Source organism: Ostrea edulis, chromosome 7 (assembly GCF_947568905.1).
Source record: "Ostrea edulis chromosome 7, xbOstEdul1.1, whole genome shotgun sequence".
NCBI classification, from domain to species: Eukaryota; Metazoa; Mollusca; class Bivalvia; order Ostreida; family Ostreidae; genus Ostrea; species Ostrea edulis.
This window is the reverse complement of record NC_079170.1, coordinates 37,681,099-37,702,075: the sequence shown is the minus strand read 5'-3', so window position 1 is coordinate 37,702,075 and position 20,977 is coordinate 37,681,099. Positions and strand designations below refer to the sequence as shown.

At 34.1% G+C, this 20,977-nt stretch overlaps 2 protein-coding genes across 2 annotated transcripts; both read right to left on the bottom strand.

Annotated features, from left to right (window-relative positions):
* Positions 1–7,206: 7,206 nt before the first annotated feature.
* On the bottom strand, positions 7,207–12,996 carry LOC130046663 (tyrosine-protein phosphatase non-receptor type 7-like; the record flags this gene model as incomplete). The annotated part of the gene is made up of 10 exons (XM_056145675.1): positions 7,207–7,521; positions 8,989–9,124; positions 9,241–9,386; positions 9,594–9,713; positions 10,482–10,582; positions 10,774–10,810; positions 11,036–11,112; positions 11,902–11,989; positions 12,238–12,478; positions 12,890–12,996. Coding segments are annotated over 10 exons (1,137 nt in total), but the record flags the coding sequence as incomplete, so codon positions are not given.
* LOC130048091 (uncharacterized) lies at positions 12,991–19,457 on the bottom strand. Its single transcript, XM_056144251.1, has 7 exons — positions 19,352–19,457; positions 18,572–18,760; positions 18,275–18,475; positions 17,863–18,045; positions 15,912–16,112; positions 15,293–15,556; positions 12,991–13,271 (listed from the first exon to the last, which is right to left on the bottom strand). Exons 1-7 carry the CDS (start codon positions 19,419–19,421, stop codon positions 13,180–13,182), a joined length of 1,200 nt encoding a protein of 399 aa, XP_056000226.1. The 5' UTR covers positions 19,422–19,457; the 3' UTR covers positions 12,991–13,179.
* Between the last annotated feature and the right edge of the window lie 1,520 nt (positions 19,458–20,977).

Sequence of the window (20,977 nt, the reverse complement as noted above, 5' to 3'; positions counted from 1 at the left end):
TAGTGGAAACTTTGGCCCAAAGAAACTAGATAATACATTAGGTGAATAGAAAACTAATAATGTTAAATAAATTTCTTTAATGAAGCGTCTTGTTAAAAAAAATATTTAGTGTTGTACATGTATAATAGTAGTGTCATAGTGTTGAAATTGTTGGGCTGAATTTAAACGTAATTGGCAGAAAATACCTAGCATCCATCTTCCTGCATGATCGAAAAAGGCCATGGTTACCTTACGATTTTATTGTAGTCAGCTATCAATTAGTGTATTACTATTCCTTTGTAATAAAATTACTTTTTTTGTTACTCGGGGGGGAGGGGAGGGGGGTATTTGAATTACTGAACTGAAAAACAATACTGATACATCAATGAACCTCGGCTATTTACATGAAGTGTTAATATTGGGGCCTAAGGAAGCTGAGTGACAATTCATATTCTTTTTGTTGTTCAACACATTCATGCTGGCATAGAATTGCAGCATACTGTCATGAATGAGTCAACTTTCACATCTTACGCTAGGCCTATAACTCATTGAAAAATAACCTTTGTTTAAATCATAATTCTAAACTCATTTTTATGAAATCTAAAACATTTATCAAAAAACATTTGATCTGGACATAAATTCTATTCATGATTTCAAAAACTTTTAGCAACATTAGATGCAGAAAACATGCATGATTAATGAAATTTATCATTCCATTTCCTTATATTCCTTTGTAAGAGTGGAACACAATCATATAATATGTGTATGGCTGCAATGTTCTGGGGAAAAATTAAGACACTGAAACAAGATACTGGAGATATTTGTGCTGTTAATGGTGTAAAGGTTACTATGAATTGAATCTTAATAAGTGGATGAAAATGATTTCAAAATCAATTATATAGTAAAATAAATAAAAGTTGACCCATTTATGGCATTATGCTGTATATTTTGCACAAAGTGAAAATAAATCAAAGCATGTCACTGGGTTTGTATAATTTGTATGTGGTGGTAGATTTTTATAGTGTCCTGTCTCTGTTTTCTGTACTGCAAACATCAACTATTAAAGGAAGAAAAAATCTTACTTATCAATTTATGTAAAACCAAAGATCCACCACTGATCTATTGTGTATATCCTAGCTTTATATGACCCCTCCTCCAACAGATATTTAAATTTATAGAGATGTATATTAAAACTTGACAAATACTTTAACATATTCATACTCAGATGCTTGTATCATACACTTTGTATGTTTGGCTAAATAATTTAGGTTGATCTAGATCTTCAAAGTCTATGAACAATCAGCTGACATTGACAATTTAATAAGCGCCGGTGAATTCATACCCTATTTCAATATTGTTTTCAAGCATCGATTTTCATGGAATTTTTGGGAAGATTTGCACTTGAACAATTTTGTTTTCTTCTTATTTGACGTACGTGCGTACTCGGCATTAATTTATTAACCTGTTAACAGTGATTGACAAACCTGAACACATGTCTTGCGTCTGCGATTGCAAATATAGATGATCCAGCGTCTGGTGTCTTGGTGAGGCAGCTTTCCATCGTCTTCTGGGGTCAAAAAACCTTGATGTAACGCTGGATCGCTTTAGCTGACTGAAATCCGCGTTTCCCCCGCATTTCAATGTTTCAAAAGTCTCACTATGTTTACATTGCCGAAAAGTAATTAAAGTCGTAAAATTTACGCGATTTGTTTTTATTTCGAATATAATAATATTTTTGTCATAGTTTATGTAAAATATATATATAGAATTAATTGCATTGTAAATATTATCTAACATACACTCAGAATCAAATAGGAGATGCGAACGACATAGGATTTATTTACGTCATTCGGAGTTGCGCGGTAATTTCAAAATCGTCAGTCCCGTACATCCTTAAAATCTTGTTACAGAAGATCTATTTTTAGAAACAGGTCTACACCTTATACCAGTAGAATGATCGGGATAATTTTTTTCAGAATTTCAATTCATTCATACTTTATATTACTGGCAAAGTTTGAATCCAAACAGATCTTTCGCTACTGACAGTCTTCTGGCAAATCCAGATATGCATTGGAAGGATGCTGATGTGGAGGACCCAAGAACGGTGGCATTTCATTCGGAGCAACAACCTGGCATTCACTTAGTATGACTCTTTGAGGTTGAATATAGGGTTAAATCCGTATACATTTGGTTAACATTCAAATGAATCCAGATAATACATTCACAAATAAAATCCTAACATTAAGGTACACTGACATACGTGTATCATTTTACTGTTTATCGCTGCATTACTATATATAACATGCATACAAAAAGAGACAAAACACAGAAAATCATTATTTTCTTTCTAATTATAAGGTATGATAAGTGTTTTAAATGCTGACAAATAAGGTATGGTGGCCAATACTGATTTCATTTACAATTTCCGTTCAGATATGGGACCTGATTATTCAGAGAACTGCAGTTTTTATGAAGCTGTTTTTGACAGAAAATTTGATTTTTTCCATCTGTTACCACCAACCATTATGCTCAGATGATCATATCTAGAGGGACGCAGTTGTGTTAAGTAGGACTATAGAAATATGTCAGCAAAAAAGCGTTAATAAACAGATCAATTTGTGACAAATTCTGTAAACACAACCCTTTTATACAAAAACAACATGTATATATCATTAAGTACATATTGACCTCTTATAGATTTTTCACCAGACCGACGGTCTCTACATCAACTCTGTATCACGTGATCAAATATCAAGATAAAAACGTATCGTGTATGTATAAATCGTTGAATTGGCACGATATCCAGATATTAATGCAAATTGAAGTTAATATAACTTCAAAGCATATTAATTTCTTAATTTGAAAAGTACTGAGAGCAAGTTTATTGTGACTTGTAACATGTCTAATTTTTGCATTGAATATGCAAGATGCAGCGATTTTTGCACATACGAAGTTGAATCTAGCCTGAAAGACATATTTTCTGTTGAAGCCAAAACTTGCTCCCCTAACTTTCCTTTGGCACTGAAGTTCACATGTCACATAAATCAAACATCTTTCACTTAAAAACCTCGGGGTGTCGTGCCAATGATGAAATTTTTATGTACGGAAACCCTGTTTATGCAAACGAGTCAATTGTGAACGTAACTATACGTGTAGATTAGGGGCGATATCAAGATCACAATATAATATGGATATTACTTAAGCATGTATGCTATATAAAGAAGAAATTGAAACTTTTTCAATATCAAAGATAATTGATATAACCCATTTGACAGAAACTTTTACACGATTGCAGTTTACCGTTTCACAGCGGTGGTAAATAGCGAAACAATATTTTGACATTTCCAACCACAAAAGGACTGTAGATATGTACGTCATGACCTTCGTCATGACGTATTTTTCATTGTGACGTCGTGCAATGTGCCAGTGCGGTAAAGTATATTTATGTACAGCACTGGTATTAAAAATTTTAAGGAGAAAGCCTTAACTCAACCGCGGAAGGATTGTCATATGCTTTCCAAGAAAGTCTGCAGTCTCTCACTGAAGAGGAACTATATAGGTATTAATGGTTTTAAATCACCGATATTGTAAAATTAATTTTTAGGTTAAAATGAATAATAAAATGCATTTTGATAAGATTACCTTTACCAAAATTAATATGGTTGTGCATCTAACACATTTATTAAATGTGTATTACAATTAGCCCTGATAAAATTTTACAAGTAATTAAACACATAATTTTCAGAAGGCCTTGATTATAGAAAACATTTACAGAACCAATTGAGTATTCAAAAGCTCTGAGAATACATCAGAATTTGTGGCTAAGTACATGTATAAAGAATTTTTTCTTCAGATTGTTGGGCATTATCTTATACGTTCCAGTCGATAGACATATATCGGTCAACGTATGCCCCTATCGGAACAACCCAGTATCAAGAATTATGTCTAGAAATAGGTTTTAAGAGGTTGATTATAAGAAGAACATTTTTGTTAAATATAATGCAAGTACATTTAAACAGTGATTGAAAGTAAGTACTTGAACATTCGTATACAATGAACTTGGGGAGGACAAACCGGCATTACTTTCTCATAACATCGACAGGGGATGCTTACTCCTCCTAGGCACCTGATCCCACCTCTGGTGTGTCCAGGGGTCCGTGTTTGCCTAACTATCTACTATAGTATTTTGTATTGCTTGTAGGAATTATGAGATTGATCACTGTTCGTTATCTTCACCTTACATTTGATATCATAATGGTGTCGTTGCTTAGCAACCAAATATATTTGAATACAAAAATAGATTATTTTAGATTTTAACAGTAAAAATCTTTGTTTTAATGTTGCAATATTTATACTATTTAGTGGAACATAATGGCAAAACGACATATTATTAGAAAATGATGGATATTTATATAGAGTACGAAATTTCCATTTTATGACTTTTGACCTTAATTATCTTCATTATATGTTTAGTTAAAACCCTTTTTGAAATGATTAAAATCTAGACAAAGATTATATATTTAAAATAATGTGACCTTTACTATTCATCATGCAATGTAATTATGTTTAAATTGTGTCGAATGGATGTAGAAAGGCAAATCATGGTCAAAATTATACCATGAATGTTGTTACTTAGCAACCAAAAAGATTTGTTTGCCAATAAAATTCATTAAATTGATAGTGATGTTTTTGTTGTACTGTAAAAGACACACCAGCTCATACATTTAGAATTTCCTATTTTTTATTCGATACTAGTGAGAGGGGTCGTAATATATATATATATATATATATATATATATATATATATATATATATATATATATTCCAGAGAAAAAAGATTTCAAAAATGTACACTTAAATGTCCTTTGACCCCGTAGAACTCTTTGGGGTCATGGGATAGCATGACAAATTTTATAAAAAGAATGTTCCCTGTCCAATTCGTAACAAAATTATATATGACATGCCTACCTAAAATTGTGATACACGATTCTGGGTATAGTCAGTTTTTAAGTCGAGGTAAGCTACTGACAAACAAGTTGATGGTACAGGGGTTCAAGTCTCGATTGAAGTCAGCATTTCGCAAATTATATGGTCGTTATAACGATCTAGTTCGTCAATACAACCTATCATTGGGTCAAATGCTGTCTGTCGTGTTTCATACCGATTGTTAAGCCGTTCTTGGCACGTTGATTTTGACTAGGGATAACTCCGTTTACCTGATCAGGATATAGGGATAACGGCGGGTGTGACCGGTCAACAGGGGATGCTTACTCCTCCTAGGCACCTGATCCCACCTCTGGTGTGTCCAGGGGTCCGTGTTTGCCCAACTATCTATTTTGTATTGATTGTAGGAATTAAGAGATTGATCACTGTTCGTAATCTTCACCTTGCATGCAGATTTAATTCGATTTAAAAATATTGTCATTTAGTCTTAAAAACCCTCTAACATGTACCGGTAGAGAAAGGTCTTCCGATAGTCAGTTGGAATTCCTGTCGCCACAAATTGTGCTTCTTTTGTTAGCTGGCCAATTATTATACTTCTATGAAGTAGAATTTATTCAAAACGTTCTACATGAAAAGAAGAAATCTCTTGCTGTTGCATTCAATTCGACATTTAGATATATCGACGACGTATTATCCATTAAAAATGATAATTGTCAAAAGTTGATTCAATATATCCCAGTGACTTCGAAATAAAAGACACCATAAAGTCGTTCACTTCTGCTTTATACTTAGATATTTTATTGAAAGTAGATATCAACAGCGAACCAACCACTCAACTTGATTACAAACGGGATTACTTCAGCTTCTCCATCGTCAACTTCCATATTTATGTTCCAATATTCCATTATCACCTGCATATTGTGTTTATATCTCTCAACTGGTTCCATAAGCCCGAACTTGTTCTTCGTATGGCCAGTTTTTAAATTGAGGCAGACTATTGACAAACAAGTTAATGGTACAGGGGTTCAATAGTCTCCTTTAAAGTCAGCATTTTGAACATTCTATGGTCGTTATAACGATCTAGCTTGCCAGTACAACTTATCAGCAGATCAAATGTTGTCTGACATGTTTCATACCGATATTTAGGCCGTTCTTGGCACACTGATTAGGACTAAGGGTAACTACGTTTACCTGATCAAGATATAGGGCTCACGGCGGATGTGATTGGTTGACAGGGGATGCTTACTCCTCCAAACACCTGTTCCTACTTCTTGTGTGTCCAGAGGACCGTGTTTGCCCAACTCCCTATTTCATATTGCTTGTAGGATTTATGATATTGATCACTATTCGTCATCTTCACCTTTCATCTATTAGGAATATCGTTTTCATTCATATATCAATTCGATACTAGGAAACAGAAAAAAAGACATTACAGAATCCCCACTTCTACGTCGCTCTGATATAGTTTATCAAAAAGAGATATCAACATTAAACTAACAACTCAACTTTATGAGAAACGGGATGATTTCAGCTTCTTCGTCCGTAACTTGCCATATCTTTACAGCAATATTTTAATATTACAGCATATGGTGTTTATACCACGCAACTGATTGGATAGGCAAGAGCTTGTTCTGAGTATGATAAGTTTTCAAATCGGACAGGCTACTGACAAACAAGTTGATGTTAGTGGGGTTTGAACAGTCTCGTTTAAAGTCAGCATTTTACAAAGTCTGTGGTCGTTATAATGATTTAGTTTACCAATGCAACCTACCATTGGGTCAGGTGCTGTCTGACGTGTTTCATACCGATATATAGGCCGTTCGTGGTACACTGATCTTCACTACGCATTACTCCATTTACGTGATTAAGATGTAAGGCTCACGGTGGGTGTGACCAGCGGACAGATGATACTTACTCCTCATAACAATCTGATCCGACCTTTGGTATACCAAGAAGTCCCTGCTTCCCAATTATCTATTTTGTATTCCGTATAGGAGTTCTGAGATTGAAGACCGTTCGTTATCTTCACCTTTCTTACAAAGGGATCCTTTTAGTTGTGTTCTGAATTAGACATCTGTACATAAAAATCAGATCTACATTCAAATTAACAAGGTATTTTTGATTCAGTTGAATTCCAACGATCTATTCAAATGCCATGGGTATGTCGTAAGAATTTTAAAAAACCTAGTGAATCGCTGTTTCTCGTGTCAATGTACGATTCAAAGTCAAAATGAGTAACAGTTAAAACGTGGTCTCGTAAAATGAAAAAAATTAAATTATCTGATTAGGAATGAGATTTATTTTAAACAGACATGAGAAAAATCATACTATGAAACAATAATCTGCATATAATGTACACATGAGCAATGCCCGAGGAATAAAGTGTACTTTAGTATTCTTATGTTCCTGTTACGTGACATCGAATCAATCTTGTCATACTTATATTTCCTTATGTGAAAATCAAGCAAACTATTTGCGTGTAAGTTGGTTATATTCTTCTCGTACACTCAGATGTTACAACACAGATAGACAACCATGGTGAACATTGCTGTTTGAAAATCCTTCCACAAATGACTCATGAAGAAAAATGTACTGGTCCTGAAATAATACAAGGAACATGTATATATATATATATATATATATATATATATATATATCCTACTTCAAATCTTTCTAAATCTCAAAATTAAAGCTCTAGCAAAAGATATTTGTCATACAAAGGAAAAGGTCAAAACCGGAAAATGTATGTTGGCATGGATCTTTCTGAGTACAGGAAAAGAAAAATTATCAGAATTTCATTATGACTTCAGATCTAAGTGCCTAAACGGTCAATCATAATTAAGAATGATTAATTTCTTCTTCAATCAAGAGTTCCCACACGGCAATTGTGGTTTAGGTTTTCATTAATTTATGTTTGGTCATGAAAAATATTAACAACTGTGAAAGAGAAGAATTAGACATAAAGTACCACACCATATGTGAGACGCGGTGTAAATCGAGGATGAATTGTCAATTTTTTGATAAATATAACTATTTAAAAATTATCATCATCAAAACCTACGACTTTTTAACACTGTACATGATCATCAGCCACAATGAATTAAAAACTAGCTATTTTCCCATCACAGACCGAAGCGGTAATATTTCCGTGTTCCTTAGTGAAAGTGGTACACGGAAATATTAAAATCTTTGATCAGTCATCCTAAATATTACTTCGCTAAACTGTACTCTAATTTTACGCACATATACTACGAAATTGATGTAAAAAAAATCATGGAGTTGCTCATGAACGATGTCGAAGAAGTCTGCTCATGAACGATGTCGTAGAAGTCTTCCATCCAGCAGTGTCATGGAACTTTCATGAACGCAAATTGTGCTCCTTTGCTAATTGACCTCTTTTACATTATTATGGGGCATAATTTATCTTCTCATTTTACATGTCAATATTTATAAACCAAAGACGCTAACGGCAAACAGACGACTCAACTTCATGATAAACAGGATTACTTCAGCTTGTTCAGCATCATATTCAAATAGGGGGTATAACGACCAATAAGTTTTAATGGGCTTCAAATCAGCGGTTTCAAAAATAAAAGCTCGTTGTAATGATGTTATTTGCTTATACAACCTATCGTTGGGTTGAATGATCGCCAAAGTGTTTCACGCCAATTGTTGTGTCGTTCCTTACATGCTGATTTTAACTGATTGAAATATAGGAATAATGGCGGTGTGAACTATCAGTAGGAGATAATCACTTCCCCCTGGGCACATAGTCCGACCTCTGGAGTTTTCTGGAGTTCATATTTACATTGTTGTAAACGTTGTTTTCGTGATAGTTCATATGAGATTGATCACTGATCGTTGTATTAACTCTTTTCTTTCATACATGTACGACAAACAACACACAAAGACGTGCAATATATGACGGAAGACGGCAAATACATGTAAATAAGTGTAGTGTAACGGCACTCAGACTGAAGTTACCGGATTAATCTGAACGTTGGGAATGGTACTGCTAGGATACCCTGAATCATGTGTTATTGACAACACATATATGGGCCTTACACAAGTTTGCACAGATCCTCCGCGCTGCTGTCTTAAAGAAGCAATGTACCCCTTGACATCAATTGTTTCTTCTGCAGCGCCCTCTTTCAGGAGGTAATCGAATGAAATGAATGTTCCAGTTCTCCCAATTCCAGCGCTACAAGATCAAGAATAATGATATAATAACGTGTTTCCTGGTATGAAGCTGTTTTATAATGAACTACACTGTACGTAAGAATCTCATTTCAATGATAGGTCACCTAATTCGTATACCTGCAATGAACGACTATCGGTCCATCAGATGCAGTGAGTCCATTTCTGACCAAGTTACGGAAATAAATAAGTGACGTCGGATTAACGGGGATGGATTTGTCTGGCCAGGTGGTGAAGTGAAACTGTGTAACCTTTTTCTCCTCTTCCTGCAGTGTAATTATGTACATATATAGAGTGTTACATTTTAGAATGAATACAAGTACAGGTTAATGTTAGAAAGGGATATGTCCGACATGGCGACATGGAGATTGATTATAAGGTATGCTAACTGTAACAGTTTTAACACATGTCAGAGAATGATTAAAGTTCAATACGCCTTGGTATGTGATGTAGAAAACAGAGGAAAGAAGCACCTGACAATGAACAACCATATATCGCAGCACGTAGTGGTCATACACATCCACATTGTCCAGTATTATGGTGTATTGACCGATGTCCAGATCCGTGTGCGGCCAGTACTTCAGACACTTCATCTGAAACACGTGGACCTCAATTGTTTAAGAGAGCAAACGGTTAGATTATTAGCGTGTTTGATTTAAAGAAAAACAATACACAGATATGTTTGATAGGGTTACTATCCAATTTCAGAGACATAACTTGAGTTTTACCTGTCTGCATTCGGATAAAATGATTTAAATTTAAGCAGTATTATTCCTGCCTATTGTAATGAAGTGCATGCGTACTGTATTCATTATCCAATCATTGCTTATTGATATCAACTAATGTAAGTTTTTATGAATGGCTCTTTTAACAAAGTGACTAACGAAATGTTTGGGATCATTCACTACTGACCAATTTCAAATTTTGCTTTGTAAAACAGAGCATTCTAGAATTGTGCTTTAATATAAACAGACTGTAGAATTTGTGGTTAGAACTGCAATGTTTAAATCATACCCTCACATTACTCTAAACTGTGCTAAACTGATTTGGGATTTCATATTTCAACGGTGTGATGACAAGATTTATTCTTGTGACTGAATTCAGCTCAGCAGTAACCAAATAACGGACACTGCTTTATGGATATATATGACTGAGAGTTGGGATTTTTTTATTGTAAACAAATGCTTTTCTTTAATTGTGTTATTGACATTTTGCCCCATAACATACTAGTCTACACATTTTCTTTCTGGATATTCGTTTGTTGTCTTTGATTAAGATTTTCTGCCATCCGGATCATATCTTAACCAATATAAAAACGCCAATCATTCAAATAGTCATTCTACTTAGTCTAAAGCAGATACCCTATCTCCTTCGTACAGATTGGTCAGCATGACGATCCTTGTGACGTCATTCTGCCAGATCATCGTCCAGAAATCCTCCAACGTCTTGGGATTAAAAGGACCTATGTGTGTTTTAAGGTTTAGTGATATATTCTTAATCAATTTTGATGAAACAACCACAAATATGTGAGTTTTCTTAAAAATAGTTCTTATCCATCCAATAGCAATAAGGGTTAAAGAATTAAATTGTTTGCATCAGTGACTCGTTTTGTTTTTGAAAATGTAAATGTGTTTTCTATAATAGTGGGTCTACCTTGTGCGGCTATGTACGCCCGCTCTTTGTTGAAACCCTGAAAATAAATCACTGAAATTTGACCTCGCTTGAAAGATATAAATTCCTTGTTTGTTTGATTGTGATGGTATTTAGTGCGTGGGAAATCCATTCAAGGGAATATAACAAATGGCCTCTAGTGCTGTTGTAGCTATCGGCCAATCCGAAATCTAGGAATTATTCATTCATATTATATTACAAGTGATGTCTAGTGATTTTGTAAGTATTGTGATGACATACTTACATGTATGTAAGATGCATTGACAAAGTCATCGTTCTCATTTGCATATGTTCTCATCAATTTCACGCGATTATAATCATCTGAAAAAGGATAATCAATAGAAATAATTTCTGATTGTTGCAAGTACATATGTAAAGACAGATATTACATATCACAGGAAGTCGAATAATTGTACATTACTGTAGTAAAGAGACAGATAAAATACATTGGAGCAATCGGGTATCACACCTCAAACCTTTGATCCAATCACTAAGCTACCAAGTCTGATGTTCATCCATCTGTCTGTTTATCTCTCTCTCTCTCTCTCTCTCTCTCTCTCTCTCTCTCTCTCTCTCTATATATATATATATATATCTTTCTATCTATATATCTTTCTATCTATCTACATATCTATCTATCTATCTATTTATCTATCTATCTATTTATTTATCTATCTATTCATAAAAGCATTCTTCAAATCGAAGAAATTAATGAAAATGTTTTAGAAAAAACAACACAGAACTGTCATGCATGTCGTGAATGTTCTTAAAATGACATAACGAGTAAGAAAGGAGTACTTAACAAATTTCTGGTTTATAAACTGGAAACGTGAGAAGAAATGTCTGTGAGATTTGAACAAGTCTTAACACTAGAATGGCGAATACTTAAGAAAAGAATTTCAGTTCTGAAAATACACGAGGACATGAACTGGGACGTTTTCCACCAGCATACTTCATGAAGCACGTTAGTGCTTCCTTTAAAGATTGCTTGCGAAAAACATTGCGATTCATACAAGATCTAATTTTAGAAAATCGAATCTATTTTTTAATAATCACAATGATCAAAGAAAACGTCAGAAACGCCGCACATGTCCTTAAGTGTGTACTCACACGGATAAATTCCTTTGTATCGGTTCCCCTTTCTGCTGGAAACCTTCAGAGCATTGGAATATGACTCTAGTAGTCCAGTAGGAAGTTCCTATAATCAACCAGAAATATGCAAATACATTAAATTCAGTTTCATGGAAAAAGATCAGAGTTTATTTCATTCATTTAATGATACAATATACATGTAGGACTTATTGAGTGTTGTACATGTTTTCATGAAGAGAAAATAGGTTTGTGTTTTTATCATTACCAGAAAATATACTATAAGTGCTTTGTTGACTTAGTAAGTCCTTAATGAATAGGTAAAGTACTAAATTTATGATAAAACTGAATACAAACATCGAATTCTTTCTCCAGTATTCTGTTGCTTCTTTTTTCTGGTAATTCTCTGATGAACTGATCAATGGAGACCCTTTGTGACGTCAGATTACTGTACTCTACGGTGATGATTTCATCCTCAACATCGCCGACCTCGTTCTGGGGAATCTCCTCTAGTTCCGATTCAGTTCTTGATTCTACTCGATGGAATTCCACGGAAAAGAGATTTTCCTCATTTGTTTTTACTTTTTGTGTTTTCGCTCTTAAAAGAACACAAATGGCAGGCAATTTACAAATTTTAAGACGACAAGAAACAGCAATTCAGAATTATTACTCTATGTACGGTATATTCCTACATATTGCTGAGAAATATGTATTTGCACATCATCAACAGATAACCCGCAAATCCATGTTCTCACGACTTGTCATCTACGATTCATTTCGCGATGTTAACTATTCTCGTAAAATAAGGAATCTTCAACAATGCACATTGCTCCATTAGGATTTGCAAATGTACTTAATTGTACAACCCATACTCATTATACAGCCGCAACATGATGGAGTCAGTTTAATCAACAATTAGATAGGTTGTCTATGGATATTTCTATTTTTTTTTTCATTGTCAATGAAACATCAATTATTGAAATCGCTCGGTGATCTGTGAAAGGATTACCCTTTTTTAAAGAAGAAAACCACAGTAAAGACCAAAAACACAGCCAACACCACGAGAACAGATAGTAAAATGATGGATCGAGTCTGATCTCCACTGTTGGACCCAACATTTGAAGAAATAAGTTATTTTCATGTATTTTCACATTACTCATACAACATATACATTTCCAAATAATATTGACGTACAATACTGCATGCTGGATTGTATTACGTACGCAAGAGTATAATACTATTCTTCAGCAAACAATTCACTGCATACTAATAGAGTATTGTCATGCTGGTTATAAGATGTTAGAGTATACCTTGTCTCACGTCAATTCCCTTAGTAATATATGTCTCTTCATCAGAGGCGATGTTGTGTGTAGTAATTTGCTTTTTCCAATCTAAAAATTACCAGTTTTTAGTATTTGTTTTTAAACTATATTATTTGACTAATATTTGTATAGTGAATACCGCAGGGGTGTGGATCCGTTGAAAGTATAGGATCAAAAGGCATGGAAGTTTACAATATTCATTTACGAAACCGTACATGAACTGAATGCTCAATGAAACCAAATACTATAAATTGTAGCAAAAAGTCCTATACATCTTGAAGATTTGTAATTTTTAGCCGAGTTGCAACGAATTTGAACTCGGCTATGGGTTTGGTGATGCGGACCGGCGGGCGGATGGGCGGTTGGGCGTCAACAAATGGTTTCTGGATCATAACTCGAAAAGTTTACAATCTAATCAAAAAGTGTAAATCCGAATCAAATGAAACTTTGATATATTGTTGGGTACCAGGAAAGAACGACTCCTATTCATTATGGAGAAAAATGGTCAAAGGTCGAGGTCACAGTGACCGAATATAGAATGAAAATTTCAGAAATATTTAGTTTCCGGATGATAACTCAGGAAGGTTAAATCTGAATCAAATGATACTTAAAGCTATTGTTATGTACCAGGTAATGAAGACCCCTATTTATTTTAGATAAAATAGGTCAAAGGTCAACGTCACAGTGACCGAAAATAGATTTAAAACTCCCCCCCCCCAAAAAAAATTCAGGATAACTCGAAAATTTTTAATTTGAATGAAATGAAACTTGGATATATTGTTGGACACCAGCAAAGTAAGGCCCCTATTTTGGAGAAAAAAGTCAAAGGTCAAGGTCACAGTGACAAAGGTCAAGGTCATAGTGACTGAAAATAGATTGAAAACTTTAGACAAATATGGTTTCTGAACAGTAACTCGAAAAGTTTAAAACTAAAATTAGTTCTTCAAAATTATAAACATGCCACATCATTCCTGACTTTACAATGTATCCCATGCAACTCGGCTCATGCACCCCTGGGTGCATATATTGATTTTTATTTTAAAAATTGTCTATAGAACGCATGTTCAATGTAACCTAATGAAATATGTTATCATAGTTGCTTTCATTATTAACACAAATTGGAACTAGCTTCTCAAATATGAATTCATTTTATATAATTAAGCATGTGAACAAGTGAATATAACGAACAGTGATCAATCTCATCAATCCTACAAAAGAATCAAAATAAGAAATGGCCAAGGAGTAAGCCTTCTTCTCTGTTGACGAGTTATGCCCACCTTAAGTCCTTTATCGTAGTCAGGTAAACAGATTAACCCGTAGTCAAATTCAATATAGAGGAAGGCCTAACAATTGCTGAAAAGGTAAATATAACAAACAGTAATAAATCATATATATCCTACTGTTATGGGTCCGAATAAACGCTCTGAATAGAAGAAATTAATCACAAATATAGTCAAAAATTTAAACAATTTATTTCAAATTATTGAAAACAAAATATATAAATAACAATTTACTAACTTACAATATACATACATTATCAGTGTTCAATGCTGGTTAAATGTCGAGCTGAATTTCCGCACAAAACTGTCGCAATTCGGCTGTCAAGTCCAACCAAAGAAATCACCAGATGTAGCTTAATATATCCTAATCGAGTGTCTAATACCACACAATGTACTTATGTATGCTAAAATAACGTTTCCTAAGGTGTTATTTTTACGACTTCAATAAATAGAGTTATGTCAAAACAAGTGTTACCTTCATTTTTATATTTAACTGACAAGCATCGGGTGTCAATTAAGTACGAATTTAGTACACAACACCTCCTAAAAAGTTCGAATGACATGATTCTCCACAATTCAAAACCTGAATGGATATACACAAGCACATCAAATCAAAGGAACAAAACAAAACAAAAACATAGTACACTCATGACACGCTTGATAAGGTATCTGTAATAACATTGTCTTTGCCTTTGATATGTCTAATATCAATATGATACTCGTGCAACAATAAACTCCATCTCGTGTCTCAAAAATTTACTACACGCTAACAGGGTGATATCAGGCTGATTATTAAATATTAGAACATACCTTGTATGACGTCCATCTCCTGAGTAATAGTTGTGTCTTCGCCAGACGCTGATTGGTGTGTAACCATTTCTGTTTTCCAATTTTCACATATACCTGTCCCCTGGTCACACATCGAGTTCAAACAGTTTGCTGGGCATGTGTGCTGACAGAAATCCCCGTAGAACGGCCCATGACATTGGTAACATACACCAGTTATAGGACTACAGGATATACACTCTGCTTTGCATTTAGCGCAGTCTGGTCCGTAGTGGTTTTCAGGACAAACTAAAAGGATATTTTCATCACAGTAAGACAAACAATAATTTGATAGGCTTTATGTTTTTGATCTTCTCCTTCATACATTTTCGTAAAATAGTTGTAAATAGAATAATAGAATTTTATCTCTAATAATCAACACGGGTTTTCAGAGATCATTTTGCTACTATTATTTGCTATAAACTAGCGAAATATATTTTATTGTTGTGCCAAGATATGCTTTGTATCATTTCAATTGATGTCAAATTGAAAGGTCTCTTGAATTTCCCATTAATTATTTAGATCGATGAATATGATAGAGGAGAACATCAAAGATATATCACTAAAGAAGTTTTGACGGATGTAATTATGTAATTATATTTACTTATGGGGTACACCTCAAAAATCCTCATTGATGTATCATCTCTTCGTTTTATTACAATTGTATCCCCTGTCATTTCTCTGTAGCATTCCAAAGCTTTGTTGTTTCTCTTTAAGTAATTTGGTCCAGTAAAACTGAAATTCCGACACAATGTGGACGGATTGGTTGTTTGGCCACCATCTTTAACGTATACGTCATAATTCCCTGATATAAGAGATCATTTTTCAAATCAATACGATATCATACATTGAAGAGTGTAGTGCAGGTTTTACTGATGACATTATAATCAACAACGTTAGGCTAATAAAAAGAATGAATTTTTGTAAACTATAGCTCAGATCTTTATGACGACAATGACGAAATTATTCCTTTAATAGGCATAATGGAAATAGTTCCTGACATAAAAATTATCAGACTACATACACATCTTTATATTACATAAGATGCTTACTCCTCCTAGGCACCAGATCCCACCTCTGGTATACCCAGGGGTCCGTGTTTGCCCAACTCTCTGTTTTGTATTCCTTATAGGAGTTATGAAATTGATCACTGTTCCTTATCTTTGCCCTTTATTTGGTACGTTGTTTTACCATGACAAAAATAATTACAGATCAAGTCTTTTTGCTCAGTTATGACCCTCAAACTTTTTTCTTCATGCTTGGATATTTTCATTTTATATTTAGGGGTTCCAACAGTCTCGCTTAAAATCAGCATTTCGCAAATTGTATGGTCGTTATTGCGATCTAGTTTGCCATTACAACATATCATTGACTGAAATGCTGTCTGACGTTTTTCATGCCGATTGTTAGGCCTTTCTTGGCACACTGATTTCGACTACGGATAACTCCATTTATCTTATCAAGATATAGGGCTCACGGCGGATGTGACCGGTCGACAGGGGATGCTTACTCCTCCTAGGCACCTGGTCCCACATCTGGTGTGTACAGGGGTCCGTGTTTGCCAAACCATCTTTTTTATATTGTTAATAGGAGTTATGAAATTGATCACTGTTCGTTATTTTCACCTTTCATCATACCACATTATCAAGCTGTATGCTTTACGTTGGATCTATCAATATTGCTCACTCTTCCTATGTACCTGATCCCATCTCTGATATATCCAGGGGTCCATGTGTTCCCTACTTTAACTTTGGTTTCTTTCTGGTATTTATGCGGTTGATCTAAGTTCTTCACTCTGCAGTGAGCTTACCTATTTTCACATTTTTCATTATATCATATTCTGAAAATGTTTATCCTTTTAATTAATCAAACACACCTTGTGAAATCAAGAAGTTGATATTTAATCAAATTGATATATTTCAAATTCAATTTATGGACAGGTGAAGATAACGAACAGTGGTCATTTTATAAATCCAACAAATAATACAAAATCAAGAGTTGGGCAAACGCAAACCCCTGTACATTACAAAAGGTGGGATCAGGTGCCTAGGAGAAGTAAACATCCCCTGTCGACCGGATACACCTGCCTTGAGCCCTCTTGTTGAGGTAAACTAAGTAATCCGTAGTAAAAAGATTAGTGTGTAAGAAACGGCCTTATATTTGGTATGAACCACGCCAGACAGTATTTGACCCAATGACAGGTTTGATTGGTAAACTATATCGTTAAAATGACCATATAAGTTTCAAAATGCTGACTTTAAACGAGACTGATGACACTGTTGTGTCATGAACTTGTTTGTCAGTATCCTGATATAGAATGATATTTAACGATGATAATGAATGATAGGTCACTAATAGTTACACCGATAATATTATCCCTAGATATAACGAGTGGTGATCAATCTCAAGTAAGATCGGAAAAGGATATTAGGGTAAACATGGATCCCGGAACCACCAGATGTGTGATCAGGTGCCTAGGTGTTGACCGGTCATATGCGCCGTGAATATTATCGTTATTGATCTTGTTAAATCATAATGACTTATCAAAAATATACCTCCTCTGATTGATACGAGTATCCATTTCATCAGATAGTTTTTATCCAGTTTCAGGAACCAAGATGCCTGGTAATCTTCGTTTGAATTGTAATATGTGACTATGTCCCTATCTAAGGCTTTGGAAATTGGTTCCAGAAATTCCGTATGATTTAGTATCATTGTTTTACTTAAACGAGAAAATCCTAAATGAAGATGGGAAGATAATGAAGCATAAGGAAATAAAATTTACGCTTTTTGTCATTGAATTTATGAAGTATTCGTTATCATTTAGACAATATATATCAATCAAAACGTTCGTTAATATTATGATAAAATCATGATTTATGTAGAGATAGTAAGAAGAAAAAATGAATGATACACATAGAGGATGGTATCTCTATGTAAATTAGGATTCTATCCCTCCATATTTACCGAAATGTTTAACTTCAAATAGTTTCAATGGTCCATTTCCTATTTGACGAATAATAATTCTATTCCCCTTCCCAGTGACAACATCAGGATATTCACATGTCATCAATTGTTGATATGATTTTCGATTACTTCCTTCTGGTATACACATATGCTTCGAAGACTTTATACCATCACTATGTACAACATACATTTGATATTCCGCTTTAGAAAATAGAAAAAAAACCTATATAATCTTAGAACGATATATTGATTGAATAATACTGGCGAAATGGAGAAAAAGTATGAAATTGTTATTACCAGTACCAACGATGACAAAGAAATATTTAATGATATCAGTGTTTTCCAGTTCAACAGACCACGACTGGTTAATCCTATCATTGGTCAGAGAGAAGGTATTAATGTCTTCATCGCATCCAAGATTGGCATTAAAAGATCCGTTGGTAGACGACTGCTGAGCTTCTTTACACACAAATGATGGCGAGGATCCTAAATATGTATGAAAGAACTGAAATTGTGCTTGAGAATTGTAAAGTATGGTGCAAATAGCTGGGAATATATACCAGAGACCATGGAAATTAACACTGTAAAATTTCGGTTATAGAGATGAGAGATATCCCCAGTCTTCACGATGAATGATCGCAATATGTCTATTAAAACGATATGTCGAGAAATGCGATCGTTAAAAAAGAAAGAAAAGCGTTTCCAACCAAGCTTTCTGGAAAACCTTGAAATATAAAAGTACAATTCGCTTTACACATTACCCTAAACCAAAGAGGATTTGCATTGGATGAATAAGTGTCAGTTGTCATTTAAATTAAATGTGCAAGGTCTAGCAAGTGGAAAACGAATTAATTTCCTGTTAAAATGTATGCATTTCTGTTATTGACCCAATACTTCGTTTGGTTTTCTTACGACTTTCACAAACAAAATAATAAAGCATTTCTGTGCATCATGAAATAAATTGTTTCCATTGGCTTTTTCACATTTTTTATATCTACCGTATTCATACTAGGCTCTTTCTTTTTGGAAAGTTATCGGAGATGAATTGACTAAACTGATTTGAAGATGATTACTTACCTAGTAATCCATTGAGGAAAGTTAGATAGAAATATATAATCCATAAGTAGTAGAGCTTAAAAGTCAACATGATTTTCGTGATACTCACACACAACCATAAAATGAAATGAAATATTTAACGGCATCGGCATTTCCTCAGGAAAGAAAACCTTTGATACGCGCGATTATGAAGGAATATTTCCCCTTGTTTTCTAATGACACTTTGATAATGCTAATCAAACTTCCGTCCGCCTCAACATTTCATTATTGATATAAATTCAAAGTACTTTAATTTCCTGTTCTAATCCATCATTAACAGCTGAAGATAAGGAATAGTGATAAACCCATAACTCATAAATGGAATATAAAACTAAGAGTAGGGAAAACGCGGATTCTAGATATGCCATAGCTGTATGAAACATACAATTGTTCTTTAGGCATTGATAAATCAAAATAGAAAATTCAAAGATATGAAAATTGACAGTAGGTATATAATATACTTTTGAATTTGTTGAATGAAAACTCAAATACGTGTCTATCTCATATGAGATTGATCACTTTCCCATACACAAATATGACGCATACATGAAGTTAAGAAATTTAAATTCAGATGGCTAGGAGGAGTCACCATCCCCTTTCAATCGCTTACACCCGCCGTAAGTCCCATATCTTGATTAGATAAATGGAGTAATCCGTAGTTAAAACTGATAAAGTATCTCGTATAATCTTGGTTTAATTCCACATCTGGTCATTGAACATATACTCTAAGTTTCCATTCAAAGACGAAATCATTCAATTCAAATACATTTGATATCCCAGACAAGGGGATGCATGTATATCAGATACTATACCTACCTGTATACTGGATTCAAAAACTTCACAAAACCTCACAGGATCCAGTGACTGTTTTACCGAGCCCATATATTTACTTTATCAGTAATAAGACGTTATAGATGTTTTCATCAACGGAGTCCACTGTGGTCAAATACTTCTAATTTATAATGTAAAAAATTTGTACTTTGAAGATAATTGGATAATTATGAAATGTGTAATGATATGAGTAGTGTTCATACAGATAACGTAAACTAAGGTAATTATGAGGTGGAAATTTAGTGTCAAAGAGTACCAAATTGGAAGCGTGAAGATCATGGACAGCAATCACACCAATTCTATAGATTACACAAATTCTTACAACATTAATATAGCTCTATTTTAAATCAATTTCGCATTAATTTCAAATTTTGTAATCGTACTGATACTCCAACCGCCCTTTCAAAAGCCGTATTTTTACAAAATCATGCTTCACGTTTTGCTATAGACACATTTGATATACCAGTATATGGGTGGATGAATATAAGTTACGTACCTACATGTATAATAGATTTCCAAACTTCACAAGAATCGATACCATTACAATGATATATTTCTGGATCCATTAAATATAAAACTTATATGGTACCAATTTTGATGCACCAGATGCGCATTTCGACAAATAATGTCTCTTTAGTGATGCGCAAGTCCAAATTTAGGAAATTCGAAATAACAATAAACTTGTAAGAGCTAAAAGGAGAACTAGAGTGCCAAAACTGGAGCCAAATTCGTCCAAGGATAAGAGATATGCATGAGGGAGATAATCCTTAATTTTGA